Below are 13,692 nucleotides of genomic sequence, written 5' to 3'. Positions count from 1 at the left end.
TAGTGAAAACAAAAAATGCACATTAATTACTCATTTAATGAAGTTTCTACATAAACTTCTGATTCTGTTTCACAGTGTAACCGCTGTGAAACAAAAACATTCAAATGTCTCTTTACATCAGTTAAGTTGTGATTTTTTTCTCTTCCTTGCAGCTTGGAGTGACTTTACCTAAGATACGAAGTATAACCGYCGTTTTTGTTTGTATTTATTGCTAAAAATCACGGATGTTATTTTCCCAGTTGAAACTTTGTCCAGTTTTCTGCAGATAATTTAAAATCTGTTTCTGTTTGACGCGTCCWCAACATTTTTAATGACTTTGCTTTGCTTGTAAACCATAACTGCTGTGAAATTGAGCTGCAAACAGTTTGATTTCAGGTTTTAWTCACACTTTGACCTCTGCTGCTGTCAGGGTGAATAAAATAATCATGTTTCCGCTGCTGGAATCATTTTCTGTCCGTTAAACTGGGAAAAAAGCTGCCAGACTCCAAAGAAACTTTCAGACCTTCAGAAATTGTGGTGATTTATTGATTAAATTATTCGGTTTAGAAAATCTGGATGCCTTGGAAGAAATGAGGGAAAACTCAAGACTTTTGTACAGAACTATTTATGTAATTTCAGCATATTTAAGTGTAGAAGAGTAAGTGAAATGATGAAATATTTACCGTCTYGTGTCACAATTTAAGCAGAAATAATTCCCCTAAAAACAGAGTTTAATAAACAATCAGGAAAAGTTCAGCTGTAAAGTAGTTGTTCCAGCGGCTTTTTGTTGATTTCCAGAATAAAACCCAGATTTTCTGGGGGAGAAAGTTGCATTCTGGGTAGCAGAAAAGTGTCGCTGTGCCTTTTTACTCCTGATTCTAGCTGGGAAATGAAGCTGCTGTCGAATTCAGAGGCTGCATGGAAAACCTGGAAGCATTCGGTTTGTTTTCCTGTTGAAAACTTAAAACAAAAACTTKATTCATTCCTACGACACCATATTACCGCKGTTSTAGATGGAAAGAAAAAAGGAGMAAATATCCACCATAAAACTGAGRAACTTTGATAAKAATTTCAGAAGAATTTATSAAAATAAAGAMATTTCTGATATCCAAAAATCAAAAAAATAACAAGGAAAGAAAACCTCAGAAATTGAGATTAATCTAAAAATCATTTAKAAAAAATTTTKAAGTTTCAAAAGTCAGATTCTTTTTTACTTTTGAAAATAACCAGAAAAGTCAAAAATTTGAGATTTTTCTGGCACATTTTATGGAAAAGACTTGAATTTCTGAGTTTGAAAAGTCATTTAAACATTTACTAGAAAAAAATCTCGGCAATTTTCTTGAAAATCATGGAAATTGTTTTCTTTTCAAACTATGAAAACTTGCAAAAATGATTTTTTTTTCTTCACTTTTGATACTSAGAAATGTCCAMATTTTTTCTAKAAAATTTCTGATTAATCTAAAAATTTCTACATTTTTTGTCGGACATTAGCTCCTRTWTTTTCCACCTAAACTGGCCGTAAGGCGGCGTTGTAAATTCCTGCTGTTACTGTTTTTTTTGAGCTGATTCTTCAGTCTGGAGGGAAACTTGTTTCATTTATTCCTGGTTTCCTCTGGAATAAACCGAGCGAGGAATTTAAAAGACAATCACCTTTTTACTGCTTCTATTTTTCTACTGATGATATAAACCCACTCTAGTCTAAGTGTTTGTGCACAGGAGGAAAATGGTGACAATCATGATGTCTTTTAGTTTGTGATTTATGGTTTTTGTAGTTCGTGATCTCCTGAGTGTTTCACTTCTCACTTTTGGAAAATTCAGATAAATAAAACATTTTTTTTACACATTCTTCAAAGTTTCGGTTCTGTTTTTGTTTCACTTTCAAACCTTTTGCAGGGGAAATAAAACGTTGGAGATTTTAAAAGGAACRGCTCAGAATTTYGTTTTCAGATTTAAAACAATGGAGTTTCTAATGTTAATATTTTAAACACCAATGGAGAAAAGTTTTAATATTTTAGATAATTTAACATTCACACGATGCTCAACATTCCTTTTTATTATTTTTGTGTGTAGGAGTTGTCGTAGTATTACGACTTCATTCTGGTATTATTCTAACTAGTCTGACAGTTTTGTGAATTCATTTTKCATTTCATTTTACTGATATACGACTTTATTCTCGTACAATATTTTTCCCGCCATATGACTCTTTTTATGGTATTACTTTATTCTTAAGGTTWTGACTTTGTTGTATGATTTCTTGTATTCTGCCTTTATCCTGGCAATGTSACATAATTTATCAACTTTTTTCTTTTACTATTGCAACTTTATTCTCGTTTTAATACTTTATTGTATTTCGTGTTACTTACAATTTTATTCTCATAAAATACAGGCTTAATTCTCATACAAAATTTGTCTCGCAATATTGTGACTTTCTGGCCTTTATGCTCTAAAGTCATGGCTTTAAAATTACAACTTAAATTGAGTTTATTCAAGTAACATTATAGAATATTTGAGTTATTACAACCATTTTTCTCGTACTGTTGAAGCTTTATTTTATTCTCGTAACGCTGACTTTTTGTTGCACAACTACATTCTGGTAATGTGACTTTATTTCTTGAATTACAACTTACAACTTTAGTCTTGTAACCTTTGTATTTCTTAARTCATATTATTTACACATAAAGTAAAATATTTCTTTTATATTGAGGGGGAAATAAAAACGGCATAAAGGCTTGTTAAAGCCAAAATGTTGCCTTCTGACASCAATATATCTCCATATATTAAAGTTTTTTTCTATTTATGATGGATTTAAGSGTGTAATCTTYTTTACCTCAGYCATTTTTGTTACTTTTAATAATGAACTAAAAAAACAGAATTCATCATATTTTCATACATTTATTCTGCAGAATTGTACATGCAATCCTCTTTCATATTATAGGTCCATCATGATTGAAATACATTCAGATATTACGGCTATTCAACCCGATCTAATATCGTCTCTGTTTGCAGCCTAAATATACACAAGAAAAAAAACCAAACCCACAGATTATCTTTGGTCGAACCTAAAATGTCACATTAACACTCGGCCTAAAGTGAGACGGTTTGCCTTCTGCTGCCACACCGCAGACGATTTACACGACAGTCAGCTGTACAGATTAAGGCAAGTCCAGTGAGATCGATCCAGAATAAGGGGCGGGGCTTGGAGTAGAGCAGCTCAGATGTAGACGGGTTGCTCCTGCGCCGTCAGCAGACGATACATGGCTGCAGGCATCGTCTTCATGTGGATCTGGAGAAAAAAGAAACCAAAACGTTGTTTGTATCTGGGAAAAACGAAAATTCTGCTCAAAATTAATCATTTACTTTGTCATGTAGCAAAGCGGCTAATTAAATCGACCCACTGTGGAGCAAATCTTTCAAATACTTTTATTTTCTCTGGTAATTTAAATTTCATAAGAAAACCTTTGGCTTCATCACCGCTGGCTCTGATGGGAGACATTTTGCCCTGGAAACCAGTTCCAAACTGGYTTGTTCTCACCTCTCCCATGGCGTTGGACAGGATCTGGACGATCTTTTCGTGAGGCGTTGCCACGACGCTCTGTCCGTTGATCTCGATGATGCGGTGGCCAACGCGGACGCCGCCGCGCTCAGCGATGCCGCCTCTCATCARGCTGCAGATCTGCAGGAAGAAGACGAAGAAACTAGAATCCATAAAATAATAAAAGATGATCTGAAACCCAAACTAATGGTTTTAAAGTTAAACCATTGACTTTGAAAGATGGTTTTTGTTTTGTAGAAAGCATTTCTGGTCCAGCGGTTTTGTGTCGTTTCCTGTCGATAGCATTGATTGAATTTTTTTTCTCATAGAAAGTATCTTCATATTCAGTTTTTTTTCCATTTACTTGTGTTTGAGTCGTCCTTCTGTATGGAGCCACATATGGAGTTACTTTCTGAACACTTCCTATGTGTTTACTTTCCTATTAGAAAGTACACCTGGTCCACCAGCTTTTTCCTTTTTTTTCTCCATTTCATTTCCAGACATTKGAAAGAAATTTCTTTCATACATTCATTTATTTCTTTCCTAYAGGAAGTATTCCTGGTCTGCTCATTTTGTTTTTCTTTTAGTTTATATTATGATGTTTTGTTGTACAATTATATTTTTGCATTCTGAATTTATTCAGTGAATGACCATTTTTTGTATTACTGAGACTTAATATTGACTTTTTTTCTGTTGTTACTTTATTGTCAAAGTTATGACTTTGTCGTACGACTTCTTGTGTTATTCAGACTTTATTCTGATAATATGACATCATTTTCATATTATAACCTCCAGTGTTTAGTTCAGGGCTGATTGAAAGAAATATCTTTTAACATCCAATATCTTTTGGTTTTCTTTCCCACAGAAAGTACCTCTGTGTGGTTTTACCRTCTACTTCCTGTCCTTTGCTGTTTCTGCTACAGTTCTGTTTGTATTCGTTACTTACGATCCCGTTCTGGACGCTGAAGCCCAGCTGGTACCGCAGGTCCGGCCGTCGGATCAGCACCATGGTAACCGGAGGACAGCGGACGATGTTCATCTTGATCCTCGACTGAGACTTCAGACCCTGAAGGAAACAAAAACRCGGTTAAATTCATTCTCATGAGAGGAAAACCAGGAGGAACGCTGCAGGTACCTTGATGATGCTCTGGCAGGTGCTGAGTGGTAACCCCACCAGGCTCGTCCCGTTTATCGTCATGATTTGGTCTCCGATGTTCAGCCTGCCGGACTTCTCGGCCGGCCCGCCGTGCATCAGGCTGGCGATGATGACGGTGGGAAGTATGGAGCCCCAACCCGACTCCACGATCACCACTCCCAGGATCTCGCCTTTCTGCTTCTCGATGTAAACCTGCAGGTGGGAAACAGTTTGAGAAATTCACCTTAGCTGAGATCAGGAAGGTTGTTTATGAAGCTGCTGCACAGCTGCGTCTGAAAAACCAGCTGTTCATTTAAACCTGCCGGAGGGCCAGAGAGGCCAAAAATAACTGTGACAACAAGCACAGAAGAGGAGGTAATACTGTTTTACAATAAACAGACAATAAATTAATGTTTTTATAATTTAATCTCAAAAGTAGTTTTGAACTTCATTTTGAGGGTTTTTGTTTTTTCAGTTTCAAATAAATATATAGCTTAGCATCTTTGGGTGTCTATGGTTTGCAAAAAGTCCTTAACATATTTGTTACTTTTAATATGAATCTAAACAGCAGTTTTGAACTTATTTTAAGTTTAAGTTCTTTTCAGTTTAAAATGTTTTTCTTAGCTAACTATGGCACCATGTTAGCTCCATACTTTTTTTTTTTAAATCTCTCTCTTTCTCACTGATTATTTCTGTTTTTATTTTAATTATGTAAAGCACGTTGAAATGCCTTGCTGCTGAAATGTGCTATACAAATAAAATTTGATTGATTGATTGATTGATTAAAGTATTTGTTGTGTTTTTTAAAACTACATCTGAAAAGGAGTTTTGGAACTTAATTTTCAGTTCCAAAATATTTTATTTATTTATTTTTTGGGGAGCTGAACTTTTTTGGACCCAATTATACAGAGCAAAATTGGGGCCATGAAATAGAAGGGGAAAAAAAACAGAAAAAAAAGTACTTTTCAAATTTTCTTTTGTAAAAAAAATAGAATTTTAGCTTACATTTTTTTTTTTACAGTTTTTTACAGAGTAACAAAGAGGTGAAACAAATAGTTAGTTTAGCTCCCTCTGGTGGCGGGCTTACGTCTCTGCAGTTCTCGGACTTGGAGAAGTGGATGAGGTCGTCGTTGTACATGTCCTGAGTGTTGAGCAGGTCGCTGTACTCCCTCTGGCTCAGGTCCTCGGGGTCGATGCCGTTGGCCCTGAGGAACTCCTGGTAGGCCACGCTGAAGGACTGGCCAATGGACTGAGCGATGAGCTGCGCCTGAAATAAAAAAYGTCACGAAAACCGTTTAAAAACACGGTTTACTTAACTAATATTTACTAAAAACTCAAATTACCAYGTYTTTTTGGCTGTRAAGGGATTCCGCTCCTGTTTCATGATAGTATTCCAAACTTTTATGGAGCTAAATTGGGGCCAACAAGTTGGYTAAAAAGAAACCTTTTGAAACTCAAAAAATAAAAATGAAAAATTATTTTGAACCTGTGATTTATGGAACTAAATTGGGGCCATAAAGTTTCTTCAAGAAAAACAAATTGAAACAAAAATAAACTAAAACCTTCAGTGTAAGTAGTTTCTAAATTGTATTGACCCAAAATTTTCCCATGAAGTTTATTTGTTATTAAAAATGTTTTTTAAATGTGTAGAAACAAACAAAAAAAATTTTTTTCAAGATATTTAGTGAGTTTTTTTTTGTTTTGTTTTTCAGTTTCAAAAATGTTCCAAAAACTTTATGGCTCTACTTTAGCTCCATACTAATTTTGTTGGGTTTGAAAACTGATTTGTTCAGACCAGAGATTTTTATTGACATAATTACTTATAMWTTTTTTTAAACATGTTCRATTTTTCCCCTTTTTGTTAACCAGTTATGTAATTCACTCATTTTTAAACACGACAGACTCATGACCAGTGTTACATATTCTGACATTCAAATCAACATTTTTACTCATTTTGAGCTACTTTTTCAAACAAGTTAATGAAAACCTTTAAAAAAAAAAAAATCACCATTTTGTGTTTTTAATAATATACAAAACTTGATAACGACTCACATCCTCGGACTCGAAGACGTGGCAGATCATCCTGTACATCCTCCTGTCGTCGTGGTTCAGGTCCGTCTGCTCAGATGTGTGGTCCAGGTTCTCCTGAGCGCTGCGCGACCTCACCATCTTACCCCGTGCCATCAGAACCACCATGTTGCCGATGTCGGCGATGTACGATATGGTCCTCAGCGGCAGGTCCATTAGCGCCTCCTGCAGGCCAGAAATCAGACYAGATGCTGGAATATTATTGTCTTCTCTTCCATTTAATTTAATATAAATACGTTTTTTTCAGTTTTTTTTTTTATTATTTGCAGATTTTAAATAGTTTTTCAAGTTTAMATTTTTTAAAGTTTATTTATTTATATTTTTAACTTTTTCCAGTTTCAGAAATATTTTTCTTGCCAAATAACTAGTCTGTTTACATTAATTTTCTAACCTAACTTTCTGGCCCCAGTTTAGCTCCATATATTTGTCATTAAAATCCATTGATAAAAACATCCCTCTGTACACACATTTGTATTCACTTTTTTACATGAGCCATTTTGAAGGCTGGAAGCCTTTAAATGATAATAATTTTACTTCCTGGGTTTTTTTAGTGGCTTCTATAGAAAGTGTGGTGGCGTATTTCTCTGCTTTGCTGTGGTTTTAGCTCAGAAGAGGAAAASGTGGTGATGGTTCTTTACCTGCGTGTCTGCATTGAGGACTTTGATCCTCTGTGTGGACATGAACAGGTCGACCTCAGCTGTGGACGGACTCTCGCTGTCTGGACTCTACGGAGACACAGAAGTGAAAAATGTCTGGTTGTAAATCAGCTTCAGTTTTTAAAGAAACACAACCAYCCAGCAGCGACTCACCTTCTTCCTGTTCTTCGCCTGTTTCTGAGCCGCCTGCGGATCAGAAAGCAGAAAATATTTTCAGAAAAACTCTTTTGCCTCGTCTGCCGCAGACTGACTCGACTCCAATGCCAAACAAAGGGACAAAACAGGCTTAAAGGTTTCTGTTTCTATGTCTCCGTGCGTGTGGGAGGTCAGTGGCGGCCATGTTTGGCAGCAGCAGGACGCCAGCGGCGTCTGCGACCGACATCGTCACCAGCTTCCTCTGCATCAGAGTGACACGACGCGGCGGCCTGAAGACAAAACGGACCGCATGTGTTTGAGGCGGCCGGCGGAGTCACAATGCGACCAAAATTAACTCAGAAACCTCAGGAAATGTTGAAATTTAGCATAATTTTAAAAACAGATTATTTTTCACCTTTTGTTATAAATGTACATGATTTTAAGATGCACTTTAAGGATTAGATGGACATATTTGATATTATTCTTGATTTATTCTTTTTTTTTTTTTTTTTTTCTAAATTTCAACTTTTCAGCCTCGGAAATTTCCAAGTTTTTTTATTTTTATTTCTAAAAACAAACTGAAAGTTTTATTTATTTTTTCTAGCAAATTTTAAACTTTTCAAACTCATAAATTTCCTAATTTTTCTCAAATATTTCTGAGATTAATCTCTCAATTACTGAGTGTTTTTCTGGAAAATGTTCAACTTTTAAAACCAGAAACATTCCAGGCTTTTTTCCCCTAGAACGTTTCTCAGATTAAACTCAAAATTTCAGATCTTTGTTGGTTAGTTTTGTCTTATTTTAAGTGAACTGAGGTATTTGCACTACCAGACAAAAGTACTTGGTAATATTTTGTGTTTTTGTAGTGTATGTGTGATCATAATCAAAAAACAACCATCTACAGATTTCAGCTCTGGTTTCTCTACTTACTCCTTTATTTCTGGAGTAAATAAAGTCTTTCTGGATCCAGATTGAGCTCAATCTGCAGGAGGAATGCTAATAAGATCTGCACACAGAAAAACGTTTGAAAGAAGCTTTAATATCTCCCGTCTTCCTTCACTCGTCTCTCCTTCCTGCCTGCCAGCTCTACAATATCTCCACACAATCGTCTCTTTTTTAAATATATTTGTGGCTTATGCACTATTTACTTCCTGGACGGTAATACAAGCAGAAATCCTGGTGGATTCATGGTTCTGCTGCCAGAGAATGAAGCTAAAAGCTTCTCGCTAACCGTGTTTGACATCTCTGGGGCCCCAGCGCCGTCGCCGAGCAGCGGGGCCCCGGAGGAAAAGCCGGACCGACTCTGGGAAGGACGCAGCGATCCAAAACTAATCCTGCCGCACAAAGCCGCGGGCGGCGTCACCTGACTGCAAAAAGAGCAACGCGACAGCGAGTCTGGAAGCACAAAATAAAAACTAATAAAAGCTTTTATTTCATTTTAAAACGTGCAACGAATCTCTGCAGTGACCTGGAATTTAATAATTTACTTAAAAAGTACAACTTAAAGGTTAAAAGTTGCTTTCAAGCATTTATATATGGAGTGCCATTTGTGAAATCACAGTAAAAATAATAATAATAAAAATAACTGTCTTATTTAGCCTGTCAGGGAAAATGTTATTTTATTTTTTAATTTTTCATGTCATATTTTCACCAGAATAATTTATAAATGTCACAGCTTGTTAACTAAATATCGTTCCAAATGAAATATTCCAGCTAAAAGGTAAACTTTTAGCTGCAAAGCTAAATGTTTAAATTTGGAACTAAATATTTAGTTAGCACATTAAAAAAAATGTAACTTCCTAACTAAGTGTTTAATTTAGAGCTAAACACTTAACTTGTAGACTAAATATTTAGTTTAAAATAAAAAAATTTCTAATCATTTAATTTTCAAATTAAGTATTTAGCTAGCAAGCTAAATGTTGTTTAACTAACTGTTATTAAATGTTTATTTTGGAGCTAAATACTTGTGTTATAAGCTAAATATTTAGTTCATAATCTAAACATTATCAAAACAAACAGAAATGAAGACTTTAAATATTTAAGTTAAAACATCTGACCTAATTTTTCCTTATGGTTTAAAGTTAAATCAAAAATAAACGTTTAATTTTTTCAGGTTTTGCTAAATTATTTTTATCAATTAAATGTCAGAATGAAACAGAATTTATGCTAATTAACTCAAGACTAAGCAGTAAAAGACGTAAAGACGCTGGCTGGACGTTCTACTGATGTGCTGAAATCAGTGAGGAAGAAGCCATGAATATAAAACATAAAAAGCCAAATTAGTTTTAAAAACATCAACAGAGTCCATGTTTTGGATCAGAGTGTCGTAGATCCGCTCCAGTGAAACGTTCCCTCTGCGTTTCTCACCCGGACTCTGCTCATGGCCTCCTGCGCCTGCTGCATGCGGGCGCTCTTGGACGGCGTCCGCTCCGACAGCAGGTGGGTGCAGCCCAGGTAGGTCGCAGCAAAGATGATGCCGTCAATCAGATCCTCGGGGTCACACGGTCCTGGAACTGCAGGAACGACGCACAGATGCTAAAGTTCTGTGTTCTACCAGACTGGATCCAGTGGTTTAACTGGTGCTAACGCTTGTTTAGCACCAGTTCTACTGACCCAAACTCTCTTTCTATCCTCCCAAAACCAGAGGATCCAGACAAAGACCTGATTTTAGCTAAAGCTAACTAGCTAGCAGGCAGCAGAATGTGGTTTTCAAACAGAAACATCCACAACAAACCAAAACGAAATGTACAGGAAGAGATTTCTAACTATTTTATATTTAGATTTCAGATGATTTTACTGTATGTGCAGAACAGCAGTTTATATTTGAAGACATTATTCTAAAACAAACAGGATCATTTGTTTTGTTCTATCCAGGTTTTCACTCACCGTCCACAAACGTGGGAAAAGGAGGAAGAGCTCGGCGAATCTGAGAAATCACAAAAACACAAAGCATTCTGCTCACTTTCACACCACAAAGCAGGACTTTAGAGAGGTTTTTCTTCCACATAATTTTCTGTTGCTTTGAGGGTTTAACTAAATTACTATAATTTATTACTGAGCAGAACATTAAAGTTTGTTTACTGCAAAGTTGAAAATAAGATTATGAATTAACTAAAAAAAACTGAAGTAATTATTGTTGCTTCCACAGTGTAATTGGTAAAGATTTTTATGAATACTTTAGCATATTTTTAAATATTGATAATACGGGTCTATTTAAATCATAAATATTTATTGAATAACTTATTAATGTGCTTCTATCGCAGTGTTGTTAAACTCTTACTTCCTGGTTGGACGGCTTCTGAGGGGGCGAGGATGGCTGCGCTTGGGCAGAAGGTTGCTCCGGACTCTGCTGCTGCTGCAGACGTTGACCTGACGGCTGCTGAGTCGGCGTCGTGGGTGTGTAGGTCTGCGGTGCCCGTGGCTGCGACTGGTAGCCCTGGTGGTGGTGATGGTTGTGTTGGGACGGCGGTGCGTGGCCATGTTGCGAGTTCCTGGATGTCTCGGCTCTCAGAGGACTGACGCTGTAGCGGGACGGAGACTCCAAAGGGGAGTGAGGAGACGTCTGGGGGAGAAGATGGCGGGAAACGTTGTAAGTTAGTACCTAGCATAAGCTAGCAAGCAGAGAACTTCCTCCAGTTGAATTTCTAACCAGCCAATCAGCGAACAGAAGGGGAAATTCCAACTTCACTCAGGTCATTTACTACCCACATCTGGTTTTCTACCAACATTCTCACTTGGTTTGCAGAAACGAATTCTTCATTGAAAAAAGTTACAACTTACAAACTCTGACCAAAATTAACAATCTACAGGTGTGAAATATGCCCAGAAGGTTATACTGACGTTGGTTTGCATTGGGTATGCTTCCTCTGTTGGGCTGACCTCTTGTCTCATCACCCAGATCGGCTCCACCGGTTGGTCTGGTGTGTAGGGAGACCGCACCGCCTTGGTCTTCACTCCCTCAATTGCCTCTTTGATGTCTTTAATTGCCAGGCTGATGGCATCTCCCGATCCTTTTGTAGCTTCCCCTGAAAGACCCGCCAAATTCCTGTCTTCACCCACACCAGCCGGTCCAGGTGATTGGGTCTTAGGTTGGGTTTGTGGCTGCTTATTTGCCAGCCTACCAGTCTTGGACAGAGGGCTTTTATCAGCACCGTCGCCCTCGCTGTCGGACTGCCCGTCGTAGTGGTGCAGCCGGCAGCCAACAGAGCGGTCTATAGGGAAGGGACGGGACCCACGGTTCCTACCCTGCCTTGGAGTGTGATGGGAACTCTCCGTAGGGGAGGATGGCGCCCCTTTTTGAACACTCTTCAGTCTGTGTCCGACAAAGGTCTCCTGCTGGGACTCTTGCTGGGCTTTGTTGGACTCGGGTCTCCAACCAGATTGCCGACAAGGTTCCCGCTGCATTTCAGGGTAGGAGGTCTTCAGAGGCTCGGGGAAAGAGTTTGGATGACATTTTGGCTCAGAATACGACTCGACGACGGGCTCTGTGTATGTCTTCTGGTGGGACTCCGTGTAAAATTCTGCATAGGTTTTAGGGTGAGACTCGGAGCAAGAAGTTGAGTGAGACAGTGAGCAAGATTCGGAGCAATCCTCTTCCTCTTCTTCAGGTAAAGGGTTGTTGTCAGGCAGCGAGCTCATACTGATGTCCTCGCTGAAGTGGTCCAGCTGGGGGAAAGGTGGTACGTCAGGAGACGAGGGAGGAGTTGGGGATTGTAAAGGAGGCGGGCTGTGCAGAGGTCCATCCATGCTCAGCGAGGCGGCGCTCTCTGTGTCCGAGCAGAGATCTGTAATTTCACTTCCCTGAGCTGTAGGATCCTCTTCGGCGTTCTCCATGACGCCTTCCCGGTCCTCCTCCACCCTTTCTGCTTCTTCTGCCCTTTCATTGTGGCTACAGCTTGGGTTCCCTCCAGTGGGCTGGAAGTCTCCATCCTCCTCTACTTCTTTTTGTTTCTCTTTCTCTTTGACTTCCTCCGATTCCCCTTCATGCTCTGCTTTGTACTCAACGTGGTCTTCTTCAGCTTGAGCTGGTGTTTGTTGGGGCTCAAGTTGCACGTCATTCATTGCAGGAGCAGCACAGACATGAGTAGGAGTAACAACAGTAGCTGGAGTCTGATGAGGAGATCCTCTGTCTTGTGATTGGTTCAGTACAGGATCAACAAAACAGACTTCCTGCTCCCGTGTCTCAGCTGGACCTTCTCTCTCTCCAACGCCAGGCGAAGACTCCTGGATTTCTCTAAACTGCTGCCTCTGTCTGTGATTTCTAAGTCTGGGGTTTGGGTCACCATGACGACGGTAGCGGGTAACGGCAGGGCGGTGTTGTTGCACGGGGCGGGGCTCAGCTTCCTGACCTTCAGCCCCGTCTGACCTGGCAGAGACGACCGTCGGGGCCGCACCAGGACTCTGAACTTGGCCTGACGGAGGCCGCCGGCGGTGGCGAGGAGGTCCGCGACCTGCAGGGTGGTGATGGTGGTGATGATGTGCAGAGTGGTGGTGATGCCGGTTGGGATGGTGAGGAGGCATTTCCCCATCCTGGTTCTGCATCTGACATGGCCTCCAGGAGCGACGGACGGGCGGTTCGCCGTTGGTTCCGTTGGACTGCCTGGTTCTTGGAGGCACAGAGGCCCCCATCTGCTCCTCGTCTGCTTCGCCTGTGGCATCTTCCTGATACTTTTGACTCATTGCTGGGATGGGATTGGACTCAAAACGGCTTTGCAGATCATCAACCCACTCACAGACCAACCTGGAAGAGAAAGAGACAAGAGACAGGCAGAAAATGTCACCTAGGTTTTTAATTAAATGGAATAAAAGCGTACAAAAAGACTGAAGAGAGTTCTTCAAAAACCACATTACCGTCTGTGTTGTACCCAGGTCACATTTTTCAGATGTACTTGTCATAGCTGTCTGCTACCACTTGGGGGCACTGTGAGAAATATTTAAAACAACCTGAAAGTTTTTTGTTTTTTTTGTCACAATAAAGTCCAGTGGTTTGCAAACTTCCACTAATGTTCTAATACCTAATATTCCATTTAGTGATTCAGGATTTTTGCTAACTTTGAAAACGTTTATCTTCAGCTAAGTTATTTTTTTCCTGGAGGTTATAAAGCTCCATTTTGCTTGACTGTTTTGGAAACATTCAGTTGCATAAAGTTTGACATGAGTAATGAAGT

At 39.0% G+C, this 13,692-nt stretch overlaps 1 protein-coding gene across 1 annotated transcript; it reads right to left on the bottom strand.

The window, feature by feature from the left end:
• Positions 1 to 2,851: 2,851 nt before the first annotated feature.
• LOC103474076 (amyloid beta A4 precursor protein-binding family A member 1-like) lies at positions 2,852 to 13,460 on the bottom strand. Its single transcript, XM_008424799.2, has 13 exons — positions 13,376 to 13,460; positions 11,366 to 13,265; positions 10,806 to 11,087; positions 10,412 to 10,451; positions 9,893 to 10,038; positions 7,544 to 7,576; positions 7,373 to 7,459; positions 6,699 to 6,899; positions 5,734 to 5,913; positions 4,647 to 4,859; positions 4,458 to 4,577; positions 3,512 to 3,652; positions 2,852 to 3,262 (listed from the first exon to the last, which is right to left on the bottom strand). Exons 2-13 carry the CDS (start codon positions 13,202 to 13,204, stop codon positions 3,191 to 3,193), a joined length of 3,354 nt encoding a protein of 1,117 aa, XP_008423021.1. The 5' UTR covers positions 13,205 to 13,265; positions 13,376 to 13,460; the 3' UTR covers positions 2,852 to 3,190.
• Between the last annotated feature and the right edge of the window lie 232 nt (positions 13,461 to 13,692).

The sequence above is a fragment of the Poecilia reticulata genome, linkage group LG12 (assembly GCF_000633615.1).
Source record: "Poecilia reticulata strain Guanapo linkage group LG12, Guppy_female_1.0+MT, whole genome shotgun sequence".
NCBI classification, from domain to species: Eukaryota; Metazoa; Chordata; class Actinopteri; order Cyprinodontiformes; family Poeciliidae; genus Poecilia; species Poecilia reticulata.
This window is presented reverse-complemented; position numbering and strand designations above follow the sequence as displayed.